General features: G+C 40.4%; 1 protein-coding gene across 6 annotated transcripts in view; it reads right to left on the bottom strand.

Moving 5' to 3' along the window:
- LOC141017155 (receptor-type tyrosine-protein phosphatase mu-like) overlaps positions 1-21,778 on the bottom strand; it is a 176,297-nt gene that overhangs the window by 62,492 nt on the left and 92,027 nt on the right. For all 6 annotated transcript variants that reach the window (XM_073491785.1, XM_073491784.1, XM_073491783.1 and 3 more), the window contains exons 10-15: positions 20,252-20,453; positions 19,406-19,508; positions 8,076-8,349; positions 5,002-5,038; positions 3,242-3,316; positions 925-1,060 (exon numbers count right to left, since the gene is read on the bottom strand). In XM_073491785.1, the coding sequence (XP_073347886.1) occupies positions 925-1,060; positions 3,242-3,316; positions 5,002-5,038; positions 8,076-8,349; positions 19,406-19,508; positions 20,252-20,453 (827 nt within the window). The remainder of the gene's footprint in view (positions 1-924; positions 1,061-3,241; positions 3,317-5,001; positions 5,039-8,075; positions 8,350-19,405; positions 19,509-20,251; positions 20,454-21,778) is intronic.

Raw genomic sequence — 21,778 nt, forward strand, 5'->3', positions numbered from 1 at the left:
ACCAATTTCAGCCATGATGAGCCTCTGTAAAATCCTTCAATATATAGATATAAATATTCAACTGTAAAGTTTGGTGTATGTAAGTGCTACTAAAGTGGAGATTCAGGGAAAAAAAACATTTTGAGGAAATGGCTTTTAAAAGGTATGTATTGTAAAATTCCATTTGATTTTATATAAAAAATGTTTAATATGATAAATATTTTAACTTGTAGATATCACTGTGAAAACTTCCCCAGTTGATTACTTACATTTAGAAAAGAAAATTATCATCTTTGTATTACAAGTTTTCTGACATTTTATGTATATCTAATTATTAACACGCTTATTTGCAAAAAATCAAAATCTACACCTACAACACAGGAAGTCAACTTGTGTCTGCTAAAGAAATCTCTGCAGAAACTGTTATTTCAAGCCTGTCTGTGGACAAAAGGGGGTTGATATTTGCTGAGCTTTATCTCCACTGATTGCGGGGATATGTACAGAGGACCTACTTCCAGTATGGGGTCCTGGGCTAATGTAAACTCAGCCTTCAGCTATGCGGCCATCATCTTCCCTTTTGAGCCTTTCATCATATTTTCTTTCTTATCTCCTGCACGCCTCTCTCCATACCACAAGCCTCCAAAACATTTTTCCTATTCCCATTCCAATGTCATTGAAGTGCTGCGCATTTGTTTGAGGGTGCCGTGGAAACGGATTAATTTTTCATGGCACACTGTATCTCATGGTTGTAAACAGCCTTAATGGGGCGTATCAACATAATCAAATTAATTATTTACCGCGACACTGACAATACTACCGTTTGAGGGAGAAATATACAAAATGATAAAACAGAGACTACTTATTTGTGAGGACTCGGAAAGTTAAGTTTCAACCTCTTCCACAAATCTAAAGTAGTATTTCAACGAGTAAGAAAAGAAAGCTTACCTTTTCTTCATGAGGAGCACCACTCCTAGGAAAATGATGACGAAGAGGAGGATGCCAGCGATGACCCCGGCGATCTTCACCGTGTGGTCTGTTTGTTTCTCCGGCTCCACGGCATCAGGTTTGTGGGTGGCTGCTCCTGAAAAACATCACAATTCATAAAAAGATCAGACAAAGAAAGCATAATTAATCAGGAATGTGAATAAAATCTAATGACCATTTTGCTTTTGTTCAACATCAGAGTGCACATTCATGCTTTCACTATTTTCTCTCATTGATGCGACAGTGTGGCGGACTGAGGCATATCAATCAATACGCTGATATTCTGTGGCATTCTCTGGACCATAAATATCAATACACATTAATTGGCTCAAAGTAATGCTTATTTTGAAAGTAAGTGACTCCCTTTTGTCCACCTTCAGCTGCGTCCTCAGTGGACATCAGCGCTCTGTGGATCGAGCTGCACTAGGAGAGATAAGTGTGCACCATCTTTACCCTTGGTTAATCATGTTTGGGGCAAATGGTTGCTCGGCTGTAGAAAAATGTAGGATGCACGGCGGGAAAGATAATACCCATGAAGATAAAAAAGCCTGAAATAACCAAAACATTAAATATCAGCTCGGGAGGAGATAGCCAACAACAAGAGACACAAAGAGAGAGGGAGGAGGAAAAAAAGCGTCTTGTTTAAACAGCATCTGCTCCCCGGGAAGTGATAAGAAGCACTCTGAGGAAAGCAACGCTGCCGGAATGACAACTGTCCACCTGAACAACACCATTATTCCTTGTCACCAGGGGTAAATTTAGAATGATAAATTGTTATGTCAGACAAATCTGTTAGAGCGGGGTTCCTTCTCTCTTCAGCGTGGCCATTTTCTATCCCTATCAAAAAGGTAAATATCTATCCCCGGCTGGTTTGTGACATATTGTTCTTTCAACAGCCACGTCTCTATTTAGATATAAGTTTTTAAGGCAGGGCTGTGGAGGATTTCATGACTGGTGACATATTTGCAATCACGTCTGGACGGATGGAGCTGATTTTGTCTCAATATAGTGTTACAGGCTAATCTTACAGGACTGCTGTCAGTGACAAATCCCCATTTGAGCTGTGAGTGCTGTATATTCGCTGCTGAGAGTCGATATTCTTCCATTCTAGGCCAAGGGTGGACAGTAGCAAAGTACAGTTCTTAAACAGATAATATGTACCACTTCCGCATTAAAATATCTAAAAATGACTACACCTTTGTTGCATATTTTGTTGAGTTGTGTACTTCCATTCTGCCAAATGTTTCAACAATGTTCAAACCCAGAAATTCTGAATTTTACCCTGGTGAGGCAGCGGTGCGTTTCATTTGGTCGCGTGTTGGTTATAACTTCAGGTGAAACATCAGATGATACGTCAGAGAGTGAGGAAACAAACAAATTGAACTTGAAGGTGGTAATTGGTTTATTTTATAAATAAACATTGTGCAACATTTCTGTGCTTATAGTGGTTACAATGTTATGGTTGTGTGTTATGTTATGGTTGGTCAAATCAAATTGTTTTTAAAGGATTTAATGGATTTACCCACCAATTTGTTGTATTGGGATGAAATTAATGAATTAATTAATGTCAAGTCAAGTCCTTAATATATGTTTTAATCTTGCCAGTAAACACAGGACTACTGTTAGTTATGTAAACTGTGTAAACTGTGGCAAAAATAAATAAATAAAATAAAATGCAGTATTTTTAAATGCAGTACTTTAACTCAAACTTTCACTTGTATTGGAGTCATTTTTGACCAGGAGTATCGGACTTCGACTCAAGAACTTGACTCATGTACTTTTTCCACTGCTGCTCTAGTCTGAGATTACTTAAGTCGAAACTGAGCAGAGCAGAATTTCAATAGTTAATTTCTACACTCTTGAAATTTCTCCAGATCTTCACATTGAGCACTTCAGCATCCTTTTGTGTGTTTACAGTTGTCACAACTGCACCAAGCAAAACTTAATCTCCCAGAAATAATGAGAAATATTCATGAAAGGGGATTAACTCCTGCCAAAAATCTCTAACACTGACACATCAAATGAGAATCACACCTCAAACAGGTCTTTCATGTCCACTAATGCTGAGGAGATGAAGGTAGACAACAATGTCTACGAGTCTTTGTTTTAGTCATTGATTCTATGCAAATAGCAGGACAACAATCAAAATCCACACACATGCAATATTCCACTTGTTTGTTTTTCTGTTGAAGGAATCGTCACCGCTGCATTCAACACAGTGGGAAAACCAAGTTGTGGACAGCATAACTGACATAGTGGGAGATGCTGCAGATCTGACCTGTTAGTTGGTTGTCACCGGCCGCTGGGGCGATGCGGATGTAAGGGGTTGTGAGCTGAGTCACGAGTATGGCGGCTGAGTAGAGTCAGTGGATCCAGGATTGCATGCAGTCGAGAGAGACGGAGAAAGGGAGAGGGAGAGAGAGAGAGAGAGAGAGGCCACACTGAAGCAGAAAACAGCCACACCAACAGTTCCCATCATCATGCAACATTGAGGCAACTCATTACAGTATTAGAAAGCATTTCACATTTTGTTTTGCCAACTTAGCGACAGCAATCATTTCACACAAGTTCATACCTTTGTGAGCCTAATGTAGAGCATTTAAATATATCCCTGCAGTTGATGAATTGCTTACATGATCCTTGTAATTCTAGTATGTGCCGTTTTACTTTCCAGCCTGTTAAGCCATGTAGATGGAGATATCTGGAATTCCACAAAAAAAATCAATAGTGGAGCCGCATGCAAACTCCACAATATCTAAGATTGTTGGAGCATGTGACAGGGCCTCCTACGGCCCAGAACAGAGTGTGACTCAGGCTCCCTCCGGCCTTATCAATTCTGCTCCCGAATCAATCAATGGTGCTTAGACTTCATCACCTCTAATGTGTGGAGCAGGATGTACAGGCAGCATAGCTAAGTACATCCAGACCCCAATAGGCACACAGGCTGCCTCCCAGTCATGGAAAAACACATGTTTTTTGGTCAATACATTGACCAAGAACATGTGAAGGCCGTAACACACATTTTTGTCTTTTAAAACACCGTTTCTCAACCAGGGGTACTTGTACATCAGGGGGTACTACTGCTGCTGCCATGGTGTACATGGAGAGACTGTATTCATTTAGGCATTATTGCAATTAAAGGAACGGTTCAATCAAAAATTAAAATTCAGTCATTATCTACTCACCCCCATGCTGATAGAAAGTCGACTGAAGTTTTGTAGTCCACAAAACATACAGACAAAACAGACTTGCTCATACAGCTCATCAGATATAATCCAAGCCTCTGGAAGCCTGGAGATCCCAAATTGATTTAAAAAAACGTTATTTACAACCTTTTTGAGGCTGAAATCTTCACTGTAGTTGCTAACAGGCTACAAGTGTTTTTGTGCACCCCGTCTAAAGTGGGCACATGAGGTTGACTGTGTGTTGAGGGTGTAAATAACATATTTTCAAATCAACTTGGGATCTTGGGAATTCCAGAGACATGGATTGCACCAGAGCCATTTTGTGTTTCTTTTGCTGTATTTTTCTTATGTTTTAAAACAAGTCGACATCTTCTAAAGACTTTCCATCAGCACGGCGTTGAACAGATACTAAGTGAATTTTCATTTGTGGGTGAACTAATCCTTTAAGAGTGCGTGAAAACTAGAAGGTAAGAGAACATGACCAAACCCAACAAAACGTTGACAATTCAATTTCATGAAAATATTGTATCATCCACAATCATATCACCTATAATATTATTAATTGTTCAATAACTTGTTCAAAAACATTTGGAACATAAGTGGTGCTAAAGGAGTAACTAGAGTTCATTGGACTGGGCTATGGCTGTACTTCTTACAGAAAAGGTTGGGAATTGCTGTTTTAAGACGCTTTCAAATGGTAACACATTAACACTAAAAAATGTAATGTAAAGTGAGAGTGTCAAGATATTGATTTCAGTGAGATTCACTTAAAAACATGTTAATTTTGTTAGTTTTCAGGAATCATATGCAAGTGATGTTAGGAAATCATTCACACAATCGGATCATTTCCTACCTTTGGTTGCGACTCGAACGCAGTCAATTTTGGTCTCCTGTACAAACAGATAATTTACGGGAGGAGAGGGGAAGAGGGCGGAAGAAATAGAAGAGAATCAGAAGTTATCATGACACACATGTTCAGACATGACACACACACACACACACACTCTTACACCTATCTAAGAATCCATGGTTACAACAAAACAGCTCGGCCAGTTCCACGCTGTCCCCTATCATCTGTTGAGCTCAATGACTGTGACACAAAACGCAGTTAGGCGAGAGGGCCTACAGCACAGATTAGTGGTGCTGAGCTGCTGATTTGTCAGCCAACAGCGATCTGTCGGCAGCCTGCGGCTCAAGGTGGTCAGCCACTGTGGAGAAACCAGAGCCCCTGTGACAAGCGACACCAACCCAGTGTGCAGGGCTCCAAAATGACACGTCAGGGAGCCTTTCTGAATATGTAATCGAGTTTCAGCTCTGACAACAGCCTTCAACAACATAGAAAAAAAACCAACAACACTGCTCCCGCTGTTGGCAGAGAAGTTTGTTGTCAACAATGGTCTGGTGAACAGGAAAAAGGACACAGACAGGAACAGGGAGGCGGTGAGTAATACAACACAAAAGACACGAGTGCTGTGTCCCTGTGTTTGACCCGGCCAAGCTGTCCAATGAGCAATGAGCACACATGGGAGAAACAGCATTTAGAGGCATTATAAAGAAGAGAGAGAAAGAGAAAAAACATTAATGTTCCTGTGATCCCGGGCACATGTGTATTCACATTACCACAGCTTTTAAGCTGTCCTTTTGTTCAAGGAAACATTACAGGAAGCTATATTAGATTTTTATTTGAATAGAAGGCAAAAAAAATATTCTGGGTATGGATGCCACGCACCTTTTCTAAGTGCTAATTTTGTTTAAGAGGCTCAAACCAATCACTCCAACACGATTAGACATTAATTAAAGCTTGCAGTGCTATCCATCGACAGTGATGGCTTAATGAATGAGAGTGCATTTGGCTATTGTAAATCAAAATATTGAATAGAAAAAAAATGTCAGAAATGTCTCCATCAAGGAGACGGAGCTTTATTCTGTATCAACAAGGGACTCTTTCATTTTGTTTGTTTGACGAAGAACACTATCAGCCAACTAATACCACTCGGTGATTGGAAAGTTTCATTCCGCCAATGCTCTCCTCTCAAGAGCAAACTCGCTAATTGGATTCAGCCCTGTAGCACGTGTTACTTCTATTGCCTCCTTAAAGACGTGCTGGTGTTTCTCAAGGAGGCTGTTTATGGTGATTCTCATTCAGCAACACAATCAGTAAGGCTCTCGAAGTCACCATTGAGCTGTCTGCCGTGGCTCCGCGGAGGGAGGGCCCCGCCAAGTGCCACTTGATGACAGAGGCTTCGACCTGTGCGATCGGCAAGCCCAGTTGTTGTTGCCTGCCTCCCACACTTAAATGCTGCTGGGACGAGTGCCTCTCTTAAATGCCGTTGATCAAAGGCTTGTTTGGCATTTGGCGTGAAGCGCCATTGGAAAAGGCAGGAGACCCGAGCAACAGTAATAGCGAGAGAGAGCATGTCACCGCATAGGGCTCTGCATTCCACGCTTGACCCTGCTGTAGCCTATTAAGAGTGCAGACAGTGCTGCTGGTGCACCCCGCCAGAGTACTGACACATCTAGCAGAGGCCAAATGCAATTGTGCTGCTGCGTGCATGTGTCTGCCTATGTGAGCCGTTCCTGTGTGGCATCAGGGACTTGTGTACTCAGCCACTTCAGTCCCTTCAGTCCCTTTCAGTCGCCAAGTCAATCAATCTGTCAGTGAGCCTTTCACTCTCATTAAACCCATCATAACATTTAGCATTTCATGTACACTTTAAAGTGGATATGATTTAAAAGGCGAGACGTGGATTTGACTTGGCAGTGTGTTACAGAAAGTCCTGTATAAAGAACTAGAAACATAACAAAGTCAACCTTCACATTCAGTTTTAAGGAGTGGGCTTTTTTCTGATGTCAGTGCTCTTGGTTCATTAATTACATACACAAATTTGACATTTTCTCGACTACCCTAATTGTTTAGTTGCTGAGCTGAGACTGTGTAGTGTACATACTTAGCACAGCACTATAAGACATGCTGTCAAACAAAAAAATGTCAAGCTGGCACGCACTGTTGCCTCTCTTTGTCATCTTTGTTATTAGTGTTTGGTTATAAAGGGTGGTGAAGGGAGTATTAAAGGGGAATTCCAGTATTTATAAAACTGGGCCCTATATTTACATGTTTCTGTGTGTAAATGATTCATACTTACCAAAAGGTTTGGAACGTAGATCGTCTCAGCTGGCAGCCGCAACACTGCTGCAATGGCTGCAACGTAATCCTTTGAGGTAACTCTGACTGCCAAAATGACGTCCCATGAAAGTGCTCGTTTTTGAAAGAATTGCTACAAAGATACACCTCTTTTTGGTTAAGTGTAAGATCCTTTTTGTAACCAGAAACACAAGTCTCACTAGTCTTACACTAGTCTTCTCACAAGATTCTAGAGCGAGACTTCTCCTTGAGCGAGACCTGTGTTTCTGGTTACAAGACAGATCTTATTGTTTAACTAACATGTCTGTCTCTGCAGGAAGTGTTTTTGTAATTTGGTCAGACACAGAGAATAACAACCCCCACCTGAGAGTGACAAAAACAAGCACTTATAGTGGACGTAACTTTCACAGTCGTAGTTGCAGCTGGTGCCACCGTGTTGCTACCGCCTGCTGTGGTGATCCACTGCACCGATCCAAAAACTTTTACTGAGTATGAATCATTTATGCACTAAAACTTGTAAATATAGGGCCATGGATCATGTATTTTGTTTGTAAAATCTTTATCTGAAAAGTATTAAAAACTGCTAAATGAATGTAGTGAAGTAAAAAAAAGAACAATATTTCCCTCTAAAATGGAGTGGATTAACTGTATAAGGCAACGTTAAATGAAGACACTAAAGGAAAGAACCTCAAAATTGAACATATGTTCAGTATTTGAGTACGCATACTTTTGGAAACTCAAAGTAGCTTTAGTGCAACTAACATGAACACTACATGAACACCCACCCCGTTGGCTGTGCTGACAGCCTGGTAGTAGATGCTGTAGCTTTTCTGAGGCAGCAGTGGGGCGTTCCAGTAGCCGTTGTAGGTCTTGTTGTCCCCCACAGTGAAGGGCTGTGGCGAGTGGATGCCAGCGGCGGGGAACTGAGCAGTGAAATAGTACTGGGAGTTTAGGAGTGTGGCGTTCTGGAAGTGAATGGGAACTGGGTAGCAGCGAAGGATTTCTGCTGTGCCTCGTGCTCTGCGTGGACGTTCCTCCTCCACCACCACCTGGTACGCACTGCAAACACAGGACACAAACAGAATGAACAGACTCCAACGGGCCAAACAGGCACAGGCAGAATACGGCTGGCAATGAAGGCATTTTTCTGTTTTGCCTGTTAGTATCACAAACTGTAAAAAAAAGAAAAAAAAAGCCTCTTTATGAATGGCACAGAAAGGCATGTTGAAAGCTCCAAATCTCAGAGTACACCAAGTCTCTAGATATTCTTTATTTAGACGTGAAATAGAATAGATTTTTCTTATCTAGCCATTTCAGATTTGCTCATTAAAAGTTTAATCTAAATACTATGATGAACTAAATACGCTGTTATGCATCTGACTTTCATTCAAGGTCAGAGGTCTGGAACTTTTGCTGATAACACATACTCACCCACTCACTTATGACTTACGAGCAACATACATTCAAGTTCGTCCATATTTATTTCAGAATCAGACATGTTCTTGTATCTACAATAGTTGTAGAAATTGTGTACTGGAGAAAATGAGACACGTTCTGTATCTGTGATTTAGGAGCTGATCGCAAATTCTCCAATGGAAAGACACATACACGCTCTCCCGCAGTCAAATAGAGAATGTTAAAACATTTATCTCATGGCAGGCTTGCATTGAATGATCTTCAGCTACATTGTATATTCAACACGACTTGCAATTTATTGATCAATATTAAATATATTTCAAAATAGAAAACGTTACACTTCATAATGTAGTCTGGATTGACTCAAAGTTCCCAACTTGGAGAAGCCCTGATACAGTGCATGATCATGTATATGTGAAGATATGAGTGTAAACATGTAGCTCCCTGGCAGAGTTTCCTTTTCAATAGAAAGTCGATACCGTTCTGAAAACATTTTGAAAACTTTATATGTGGTTTTATTTTTGGCATATGAAAAACTAGAAAACTAGCTGGAAGCTTAAAGCTAAAATTAATTAGCTTAAGCAGTTCATGGGGTCAAGCAGTTATAAGAAGGCTAACAGTAAGAACCTTTACCAATAATAGTCCAACAAACTTTGTCTGTGAATGTGCTGTGTAAAAAGGGTTATTTGGTGAGCCAAAAAAAGAGAAAATGCTTAGAAGAGTAGAAGAGCAGGAAATAGCTACTGATAATTACATTCATTTCCACAACTGGGATTATTAAAAACTAATTCTCTTAAATAATCATATCAGAGCTACATAAGAAATTCACTTGTTTTCCTAAGTGAACAGGATAGACTCAAAAATACAATGCAAGATAAATGAGCGGTGACACTGGACAGGGCCTGACGTTATTTGCATTTTCATTATTCAACAACTGAAAAGGTTAACGGCTCTTTCCATTTCCTCTCTGCCGGAGCCTTGTGTTTAGCTAGATCAAAACTGCAGCCCTCTGTGCTGCTGACAGAGATGACATTGTCTCTGAGCCGGCCACTTAGCTGGAGGGGGAGACTGACTGTCTTATAGACGTTCATGTTAGTATGCATCTCGCATCCACCTGGTAAATCTATTGAGTCGCTGAGTGACAAAGAGTCTGTTTACAGCTGCCACGGAGAATAACCAGCCATGATTGGGGACTAGTGTTCCATCACCAAAAGAGTCATGCATACAAGTTATAATTACAGAAGACTGATCGATGAATGAATGCATGAAAAAATGTATGAATGAATGAATACTATGATGTGACATGTTCTGGTTTTCTGATTTTGGATGGATGACTTATGATTTCAGCATCATTTTTTCCTACAATTGGATTTTTTTTTTTTTTACTAATAGTATTGTAATTTTTGAAGAGTGGCTCATTTTCTTTGTATCATGCAGATGCACAAGGATGCACATCACACGGGCAAAACACGTATTATTGCAATGGCGGATAGTGGCAGCAAGGTCGTAAAGAAGAAGACTGCAAGCTCGCAAACATGGATGTGCACAGTATAAAATTTACATTTACAATAAAAAAAGTGGGTTTGCAAAATGAGGAAGGAAATGCATTTAACATGTTTGTTAGACCTCAAGGATACACAAAACACTAACGTGATCTGTATCTGGACTATTAATGACGATGAATGGACGATGGCTCACAGGTATCATCTAGTGAGCCCTGCACCGTTGTAAAAAGTAGTGTTGTTTAGAAGTGTTATTACAAGCCAACAAGGCTGCAAAATGGCCCACCACAATTCGAGACACACTGTTAGATATATTTTAAGGACACCTGGGAACATTTCCACCTGTTTTTGTGGCGACCAAAATGGGCGCTTTCTTGCTGCAAGTCCCACCATGTCCATCTGGGATCGCAGCGACCAAAACAGGTATTTTAAGCCAAACCTTGATTTTTTCCTAACTCTAACCAAGTGCTTTTTGTAAATAAACCTTACCACAGCATTTGCACCACTTTGTAACAAGTGAGGAACAGAAAGTTAAACCTAAACAAAGTTGCAACATAAAGAAACATTCAATTTTAACCCGTGAAGCCCAAGCGGAGCCCAATTGGGCAATTTTTTAAGCACCTAGGGTAACATATAAGTTAAATATATAGTTTGGTACAGTAAATGGCACAGATGGTACCAAAATGTGCCAACATTACACATTTGCAGATTCTGCCTGAGTACTCTGCACTAAAACCTCTCTAATTTTGGTCTGATTCACTTTATTAGCATCAAAGTTGGCAGAGGTAATGTTCAGATGTTTTGCTATGGTTTGGTAGAGATTTGGAGCTGCAACGGCATCATTCCTCAGGGATATTTTTTTTTAAACCTTACATTTATGCCGTGTGCCAACTTAATTTACCCAGTGACATATATACTTATACTTACACATCTGAACAAACATTGTGTTCCCTTTATTATGTTACCTTGACTATTCAAATAGACCTTGTAGTTGCAGAGATACACTCTATTAATTATCGAGCAGTGACACAAAATAGAGGCTAGTTCTTGCAGCAACGTTTATTAACATTTGTTCCGGCGATTGGGTTGCCTTAAACATCTGGGAGAAGTGGAGATAGGCCACCTTTCAACCTGCTTTGCACCTCTTTTATAAGAATGTGGTCACGCTGTGTGGATTGCATTTACACCTGGTTGAGATATGATCACAATGCAAGTCAGACCTTCTCCAGATGTGGTCTTGCTGATCCAATAGCATTCCAATCCCAATGCATTCAGTTACACCTAGCATTAACATTAACGTGTTTTTTTCATTATTCAGATACAGATTACCTGCTAACGCCAGATGTTAACGGGGCACAAATGCCGACAGAACTTATGTTTGCCTACAGGAAAATGACCCAAGGCACCTTGTGGTCCTTCCCTCACCTTAAAAGATATCATTGATAGAATATGAATACATTAAAAGATAATTAACAAATCATGTACCTCACTCTTTTAATGAGTTTGCCAATTTATTTGTCTTTTTTTGCAAACAAACACCTCATTTTTATACGGCATGGTACAATAAATTCACAATGATTGAAGTAAGGATAGACCTGGCGGAATGTAGAGCTTGGATGACACCGAACATTTTCCCTCAGCCCGCATTATTAGAACAACAAGTAGGAAAAAAAAAAACCTGCACTGTAGTGGCTGTACTCTTAAGCTCCATAGTCACAGTACCAACAGCTCTGGAGATGATCAATTGTTCCCTGCGGTTGGTGCTGGATGATTAAGTGTCCCCTTGTGTGTACAGCATGTGCTCTTTAACCCTACAGTTTATCATAAGGTGCTTGCAGTGTCATTAGAAAATCCCCCTTTGCTCTTGGTGGGTGTGTCCCAATTCCTCAGAGCTCTCCCATTTAGTGCTGGGTTGGGAGGTGATGAAATATCTAATCCCGCTGAGAGCCTGCAGGAGAAATCAGCCTTTAATTACTGTCCCCTATTGAGAGCGGAGGTCAAAGGGCAGGAGGAGATGGAGCATGGGAGCCCCTTAAGTAGCTGCAGAGCGGCAGAGAAAAGAATGGCTTCAGCCAAAAAACCCTAGATCTGATGTGAGCTATGATGAGAAGAATACTTAAAATGATAGCAGCTGTCAATCATATTACATTACCCATCTGCTTTAACAGATACACAGTAACTTTTCAGGAAATATAGAAGAAAGACTTATTTCCTGCTATCAGCTATGTCTGGTACAAATTATGGCCACAATAACTATTTGTTGAACTCAGAGCTTGCCCGTATCTGTACTTTATATTCCAAATCAATCTGCAGACAGTGAAATAAAAACAAAAGCTGGCTCCCCCCTGGGTGGTGTCTTGTGATATGATGATGTGGCTGTGCCATGACTTAATGATAGACACAGTGTGAATAGGACTTCCTTTCCTCAGGCAAAATACCAAGTGCCAAAGGCTATGAGGCTCCAAGGGTAAGAACTCTTGTAATGTGGAAATCTGAATCACTGCCTCTCTTCCACAGAATATTCACTGCGGCAAGAGACTGAAAATCTCGCTCGCAATAAATTTGCAATTTAATAAAAATGTTTTGTTCGTCTTTGTAAGTGATAGCGACAATAATACCCACTGGTTTCACTTCAAGCATTTTTCAGTGGTAACTTGCAGTACGCCTATAAAATATTTAAAGGCGCACCCTTTCTTGGTCTTATACACATAAACACCATTTTCAACATGAGCTATAAAAGTGACCCAAGAGTGTAATGTTGGCTATTTAAAAACACAATGATTCCGTCTTTTCTGTAATTGCTGCTGTCACATTAATGTGCCTTTGAGCAGCTGACACCTTGTCACCACATGCTGAGTTCACAATTTACATTATGAGTCATTTTGACAGACCAGAGTCATTTAGTCATAATCTTGATTTAGCATGACATGAATGAGCAATGAGTAAACAACAAACAACAGATGAACAACAAGCAATGGCTTGATAGCAAGAACAAAGAAAACCTTTATGGCTGATGTACCATTTGCTCTAATGTAGGCATGATTTCATGTCACTATTACCCTGTCTGATATAGCTGCGATTCACAATGTTATCCCAATAAGCACCAAAATATTCTTCAAAGTCTTAAAATTGCACTAAAACATGCTGGAATCACTTTACATTGTGTTAGGAAACAAATGTTTTTTTTGCATCACAGATAGGACAACTTTTTTTGGGAAAAACAATCAAAGAATCTTAAATAAGTAAAAATAAATCATGAGGTCTTCCTGCACATATAAGGATAAATAAATGGTGGTAACCTCATCTGGCTGTCCTTCGTTAGTTCCGTAATATTTACACACATCCGATTTAACTTTATCCCGTTAATGAAAATTCATTACGATCAACTCATTGTGTGTTTTTATAGTGCTAAAATCTTTTATCATCCCATCCCTAATCTGATGCCACCCAGAGAATAGAAAATTAATTCAATTCATGTATTGATGATGATGATGATCCAACGATAGCTTAACTTCCTGAAGCAAAAGTCGCAATATCACAGCAAAATATACTTATCGCATGTGTAATTACTAAATATCGTAGACGCTAGGGTACTTAAATATTGTGGTAGATCGATGTGGATGTGCTTACTAGCTATAGTTTTACAAAGAGGTTGACTGATAGTGGTTTGTCAAGGGTCGATATTATAACTTATGCTTAGAGCAGAAAAAGGCAAATAGAATAAATACATTCTGCAGTGTTGGAAATAAACAATCCTTGACTTAATTAAAAACTGGATAACTGTTTAACTGAACATCAAACGCAAAGTAATAAATACCTGAATTAATACATAAATCTGTGCTGTATATCCGCTGTGTGACCATCCACTATGGGAGCCAAGTTCTGCTGACACCGATAAAACTTTTTATCAGCGCCGGTTAATCATATTAATCAGTCTACCTTTAGTTTTATCTATAACAATCCATCATACGCTGTAAACTGATCATATCATTTGCATATAAAATGTTAATCTCAAATGTTGACCAGCAACTATAGCTGTTAAATAACTGTGATACAACAAAAAGGTAGCATAAAATGGATGCACTCAAAGCACGAGTACCTAACAAGTGTTAGTTTGTGAATAAATGCAGTTTAATCTGACTAGGCAAGTGATGAACAGTTAATAGTCCTCAAAACAGCCAACTAAACCTTCACAAACACACAGATCACCGATTAAAAGGAAGAAACCCACAGCTTGCCTCTGTGAAAAGCTGCGTAATTGTTCTTAAATCCAAAACTGCTTCTCTCCCTGAGCAGAAGATGGAAAGACAAGGAGAGAAAGAGGAATGAAGGGAGACGCTGTACGAGATGAACGCTCTAAGCTGTTAAAAGTGGTGTGCCAGAGGTGCCGGCGGGGCAGACCTGTATTCCTGCAGCAACGGTGCAACCTGAGCTGACACCAATTAGGCCTCCTCCAGCCTCACTGCCCGATAGATTTCAGCTCTGCCGCCATGTGACGCCAACCAATTATGGCGGATTGACTCGGAATCGACTGGATTGTGACCTGAAACTCAGATTTATTTTTCATGTGGGCTGATAGGGGGAGAACTCCAGGCTGTTTGAGCAGATGAGGGAAGGTGTATGGGGAGCATTTCAATCACTGTCTCGCTCTCTCTAATGCCAATTGGCTGGCTCTATATGCCTATATGTCTGATTTAAGAGCGGTTGTAAGTAACACACTTCCCCTGACCCAGCAGCCTTCCTCCATGCGTCTGGCTCCTTATTTTATATTTCCCTGGTGTCCATAAAGCTATAAAGCAAACAAATTAGAAGGTGCCATAGATTACATTTGCCATTAAATCGTAAAAAGCACTGAGTTGTGTCACGTTTAGGCACAGCTATTAGCGTTTGCTATGCCGTGATCAAAGAAAGTTAGTGCTTATTTTGGGACTGTAGAAAATCACTTAACTGATTTCAGGCCATGGTTGAGCACAGATAATCTGATGCTACAGGGTAGAAACTACACTGGAACTCAGTTTCCTCAATATGCTACTTACAATGCCGCAAACTGCTCTATTTTATAGCTTTTTCTGTTTATGCCTGTGTGTGTGTGTGTGTGTGAGCTTGCTCAAGGCAAAGGTTATGGCAGGGGAAAAGAGAAGGGCTGATTTAGTGGTATGAATGATAAGGGAAGCATCTCGAATCATTTATTTCTGCAGAGGCATGTAAACATTTATTTTGATGCTACGGAGTGAGGAGGCGTATTCTGGCCCTGACGAGGGGCCATTGCAAACATTAGTTAAACACGACATGACTGATAGACAGTTCACTAATCCTCTTAAAGGAACAGTGTCCCCTCTGGTAAAAACTGTTCCCGGCTACGCGTGTCGTCCCCAGAGATTAGAAGCCAAATCCAAGTTGGAAATGTTATACCGATTAGCAATTACACAAATATGAAAAATTGACTGTCTCTCTCAGCAGTGACAACGTCTGCCCGCATCTATCTGAAATATGATTTGACTTCAGCATGACTGCAGGATGCCGAAGTGAAAAGGACATTTGTCGTCTGCTGCGTTTTGATTTTTTCATGAACCGACACTTATCGTGTGATCTTCCCCTTCCTGCATTACAGCAAAACATCTGCTGGTTGAAACTCAAATGTCTGGAGCTCTATTACCTCCCAAACCCAATCAGCGTGCAAGATTGCGTTATCAAATCAAGCTTCGCATGCTGCTCTGCTCTGTGGTGCTGCGGATCAGTGTTCTCCCTCGTCAAATCCTTATTTCACAGGGGCTTTAAAACTGATTTCATAAAGTGTTCAATTTCAAAATGAGCTACCCACCACTCTAGAAAAGTGATGGCTACTCCTGCAACATCGAGCGCTAGCACAAAATTAAATCTAACTATGGTGTGAAACTTAAATCCTTAGCTGACAAAAATGCTAACTCTTCAATAGACGGACTGAATCAGCTCCATTTCGGAACTTCATGGACTCTTTCCAGCACTCCAGGTCAGGGAACATTTTAGAAAACATCCCTTTATATGTGCCTCAACTTAGAACGACACTTAGTCATGCATCTCAACCCTCCAACCCAAGAAGAGATTAGAGATGTTGTTATTTTTTGAGCCTGGGAAATTCAGATGACTAAATTTATCATTATTGGCCAGAAAGCAGATCCCAACAGACCGCCGGGCTCAGCTCCTCTGAATGGAAGCTACTTTATAGTCACCTTAGATTTTTTCAAAGGCATCTCGTGTCACTTGAGGTGGAGGTGGAAAACACCTTCAAAAGCCTGCCAGTATCTCGTCTTAGGCCTGCATCATAATCTCTCCTGTTTGCTGCCCTCCACCACCTCCTTTTCTTTTGCAATTCATATTTTTTGAGACACCGGGTACACATATGAAGGCAGTAAACTGGCCTTTATGTCCTGTGAGATTCAAGAGAAGTGAGGAGGTGGGGAGAGAAATGTGTACCTGAAAACCCCCAAAGTTTAGCTGTGGAGAGGCACTGCTGTGATCAAAGGATGCCTCAATTAGTTTTGAGGTGTAGTTGTGCCATGTACTCAACTCCACTGATGAATGGTGATGAATTCTTTTAATGGATTATCTCTAGAGTCTCATTAAACATATATGATCCTTAAAACTAAATGTCGGTATCAAAACACATCTTTTTAATGATCAACAAGCACCAACACTCCATCTAAATGGATTAGATGACAATCACCATATTTAGCATTAGTGCCCAGTTCTGCCTCAGCTCAGGCAACCAGAAAGAAGCAGGTCTCAAACTAAAGTTTAAATCCCCAAAGACAGATTTCTTTCATCTGGTCATGAGGTGGGCATGCCTTCCAACGGTAAACAAAAGAGGAGCCCTGCATGCTAATTAATGGAAGCTCCGATTCACGACACTCTGTTAATTATAATTAGGGGTTTGTAATTAGCCCAGTGAAAGAATGGCAGCCAGAGTAAGGCCTTCTGAATTGTACCTGCGAGAAGATTAAAAACCGATCGCTCTGTCTTTCTTGCTCAGGCCTCTCCGTTTGGCGCTGGGGCATTAATCTGGGCAGCTGCACATAAGGTAAACATGAGCTGACAAGCCTGACTAAAGATCTCAGGGCTATGATCTTTAAAGGACTCAGATGAGTTGATAGTGTAAAATTGAGTTTTACAGCGGGCACAAGTGTTTATCACTCCTCATATGAAGGAGATAGCCCACGCTCTCAGGGTCCTGGTGGCTGAAAGCACAAACTTTTAGATAACAGACTTTTCTTTAATATTGTAAAGGCTAATTCACTTCGCACTCAACCTCAACCAAAGTACTTATACAGGTCCAAAACAGTGTTGCTAGATGTACGATGATTTTGCCCTCTGTACGATGTCTGATGTACGAAAATTTTACCATTTTGTGGCACTAACATTAATAGTTGGTTTTAGTCCACTCTGTTTCATTTCAATACATTTCCTGGCACAATCGGGAGAGCCAAATACAGATCCCGCATCTAACATGACCTCTTTCCAGCCAATCATGCTCGATGTAGGCCCTGATGATGAATGTGATTCATGAGGATGGGTGTCGTTCGCGCCGTCCTGCCGCTCGACACTCATTTAAAGCTACCTGGAGCTTGAACTTTCTCACCAAGGTATGTTGCGGGCAAGTCATGTGTTTGGATGGACTGATGGACATATGAACACAACCTTTCATGCATCATAGTTACAAGAGCTTGCTTTAAATACACCCACCCAAATGCAGCAATTTAAAGGAATAGTTTGACTTTTCGGAAAACATGCTTATTTGCTTTTCCGCATCCATACGACACTCATATCTGTTTGTTAAATATGAAGCTACGTCAGTTTGTTATATGTTGTATCTCTAGTCAATGTTACACCTCATTTTTGTTGGTAGGTGGATTTTTTTTACCTTTGGGAAGAGCTGGTGGTGCCAAAAGCTAAGCTAGCCATAGATTCGCATTTAACGGACAGATGGTGTGCTATTAATCATTTCATCAAACTCTTATCAAGAAAGCAAATAAGCATATTTCCCTAAATGTTCTTATATTTCAAATTATACCTTTAATGTGGGGAAACGTAATGTGTACTAATCACACATTACACTTCACCAATTTTGGAGGACATCATTAGTTAAAATCAACATTAGCTACTGTTGCTCTCTGTTAGCAGAGCGGAGAGAGGCACTGAGAGGAGGCACTTGAGAATGTGCTTAAAGTCTCATCCTTGAGACTGTCGAGGAAAATCGTAAGTCCTTCACAAAGAAATCCAGTCCAGCAGCTTTAAACAACTTCAACAAGTCTCCAACAGCTTGCATAGGCAACCGAGAGAGATGGGGAAGGTCTCATCTTTCACGTCACGTTACAAAGAGTGATTAATACATGTAAATTACTACAAATTGTTACATAAAGGCCCTTTAAATGATCAAGCAGTTAAAGCACCTTTATCCTTGACCTTGTTCCTACTATTCAAACTTGCTTTAACATTAGTATTGGTATCACTTACTGATAAGTTAAAAACACATCATACAAAGAAACACTTGAGGTGCAATAACACTAGATATAAGAAAATTAATTTGGTACTCAAAGAAGAGACCTGAAGAAAATAATTGTTTCAGTGAAGGCTGCTTCCTTAAAAACTGTTAATGCTGTATTAACTGAACAGTGTTATATCTTAACAGCTAGTACTTAGAAAAAAAATGATCAAGCAAGCAGCCAGAAGCCTGCATTGGCCTTGGGAGGAAACAAAATGATAACTTTTGCCCCAACAACTTGGCATTTAAAGAGAACAGCTGCACTGCTTCCCTCATGAATGACTAATAAATGCAGCATCAAGCAGGCAGAATTCCTTCGTTCCCCAGCAGCCAGTGGTGGCTCGTGGTGGGCAGACCGGTACATAAAAGACATGTAAAAGGAAAGAGATCCTGGAGCTAGCCTTGGCTGCACCGGGTTTTTGTGTTCTTATCTTCAAAGGCTGTGCTTCTTTTTCAAAAGGATCAAAACCCACAAACAAACAAAGCTCTGAAAATGAGATCCGTACAGTAAGGTGCTGAATTCCCTGGCAACATTCCTTCGCGGTGGGGTATTGATAAACACAATCTCTTTGATAATTTTCTGTTGCTGATGGTCGTTCCTAGTGTTTAATATGCCGTTTTTTGTTGTTTTTTGCTCGGTGCTGCGATGTGTCTGTGAGTTCTTATTGTGAATGCCTACCTCACAGGTGCACCTCTGCTTTGGGCAGGTTTAAGCAGCACTGTGACCGTGCTGTCCGTTTGGTTCAGAGAGGTCTCCTGGTCGTACGCCGGCATGGAGGGAGCTGAGGAGAAAACCAAACAGAGAGATGTTTTACCACACTGCAATGCAAAGTTCAGCTTCGGTCAACATCAAGTCGTTCTGTATATCAAGTCCCTCAGCTCGGCAGTAAATAGAAAAAAAGGAAAGCCAGTTTTCTCACTTTTACACAGAGCACTTACTGCCTTTTGCCTTTATAGCTACATAATTTAATCATTAAGTGGAGCAATAACAGAGGAGTGAAACATTTGCTGCTGTCACAAAAGAAAGTCTTCAAAGCAGTGCACATGTATTAGAATAAGAAACTGTAGAAAGTAAGGAATAATTGCCAGCTAGCCTTGTGGTCATTATATAAATCAATCCAAGTTTTCACTGAACACGACTCACCGTCCTTTATGGGAAGTTAAAGCACAATTTGTCTTCGGCCAAATCAGACATTTCTGCTAAGTCTAATGTAAAAGCCAGACCAAATAATGAAAGTAATTTACCAAAACATCTAGCTGGTTCTGTGATGAAGAATAGAAGGTATTTGAGCTCATGAACATTGTGGTTTATATTAGTGGATTTTTATTGTTTCGCAGTGTGTTGGAGAGCAGACGGACAGGATATATGCTTTGAGCCAAAAGAATAATATCCGTGAAGTAAAACCAGGCCTATCTAACTTTGTTCGATTTCCCATTCACACATTTGGACATAAAGACCCCCCAGCGGCGTTGAGTGGTACACTACTCATTCGACATCCGCATCCATGCCGTTGACCCCACTGACCTGAAATCTTAGTGGTGAACTGGGTGATGATAGGGGGCCCGTAGCCCTTGGCTGTGCTAGCGCGCAGGGTGAAGGAGTACGTGGAGCCTGGGTAGAGGCCTGTGAACATGTGGGTGGTCTCGTTGCCCAGCTTCACCACCTTCCCACTCTGGTTGGAGAGGTCCAGCTCAGGGTCAAAAGAGCTCACTGCCTTGTAGGAGATCTAGGAAGGAAGAAAATGAATATTCTGATAGTGGCCTCTGGTACTCCACACTCCGCTCTCTTCAGCTGAGGAGGATTTGTATTCATTCAATGAAAACGTTTTATGTTGGAGGCATCCAAGTGGCTCAGCAAGCTAAGGCATTTACTGTACTTGCTGCGCTGAGGTTTTATATCCCACTCATGGTGGTGAGAGATATTTAAATTTTTCTATCTTTCTTTCCTCTGCACTACTCAGTAAAACAGAAAGCCACAAAGCAATTTGAAAGAAGTATCATGTTGTACTTCTTTGTGTGTATGCTTCTGAATGACCAGCTTAATCATAGAGCTGCACAATATGGTAAAAAAAAAAAAATCATATTACGATTATTTTAACAGATATTATGTTTGCGTTAATAATTCATGATTTTACTGAAAATTATCATTTTTTGCGTCACACTGAAAGAAAGAAATAAAATCATGTGTTTTGTTTTCTTATATTTGGAGAACAAGATTTGTTGGCCAGGGCATCTCTACAGCACCTCATTATAATGCTGTTTTGTCACACATAACTTAAAAAAGTGCAGCTACTTGCGATATGGATATTGCACTTGACCATATGGTGATTTTGATATTATTTTGATTATTTGTGCAGTGCTACATACTTAGGTATACTCCTTCAGCTGAACAGAATCCAGTGCAGTAGCTCTGGAGCTATTAGGGTTGGGCAATATGGCTTCCAACACTCTTCAGCTGTTAAACAAAACCCAAGAGGATAAGTTCTGCATGTGGTTTTATGTGAAATTTATTTTCAATTTTTGGATGGATTGCCATGAAATTTGGTACAGGCTTTTATTTTCACCACAGGATGGATTTGTAATAACACTGCTGATTGCATAACTTTCAATCTGGCACGATCATCAGTCAAAATTTTAATTTGCTTTAATTTACTCTGGCTTATGACCAAATACATGCAAAATCAATGTTATTCCCATCAGCCTCAGCTGTACTTTGGGTTTATTAATTAGCAAATGTTAGCATGCTAACTGACTAAACTAAGCTGGTGAACATGGAAAACATTATTCCTGCTTAAAGAGGACATTTGCTGTTTTATGTGGATGTCCAATCATTGTTGATGGTATTGTAGTTCATAAATTCCTCAGTGCGTGATGTATTAACCAAGAAAGCTGCGTTCCCTTTCTGCAATATCGGTTCTTCCCGTTCCACCAGTGACGTAATTGGGGTTAAGGAAGAGCTACAAGCTATTGCAGCTTGGATTAGCCTCTAGGTTGCCAGGGGGCATGATGCCGCTCATAAACAAAACATGTTCTGTTTCTTGTAAACTAGCTA

Source organism: Pagrus major, chromosome 21 (assembly GCF_040436345.1).
Source record: "Pagrus major chromosome 21, Pma_NU_1.0".
Classification (NCBI taxonomy): domain Eukaryota; kingdom Metazoa; phylum Chordata; class Actinopteri; order Spariformes; family Sparidae; genus Pagrus; species Pagrus major.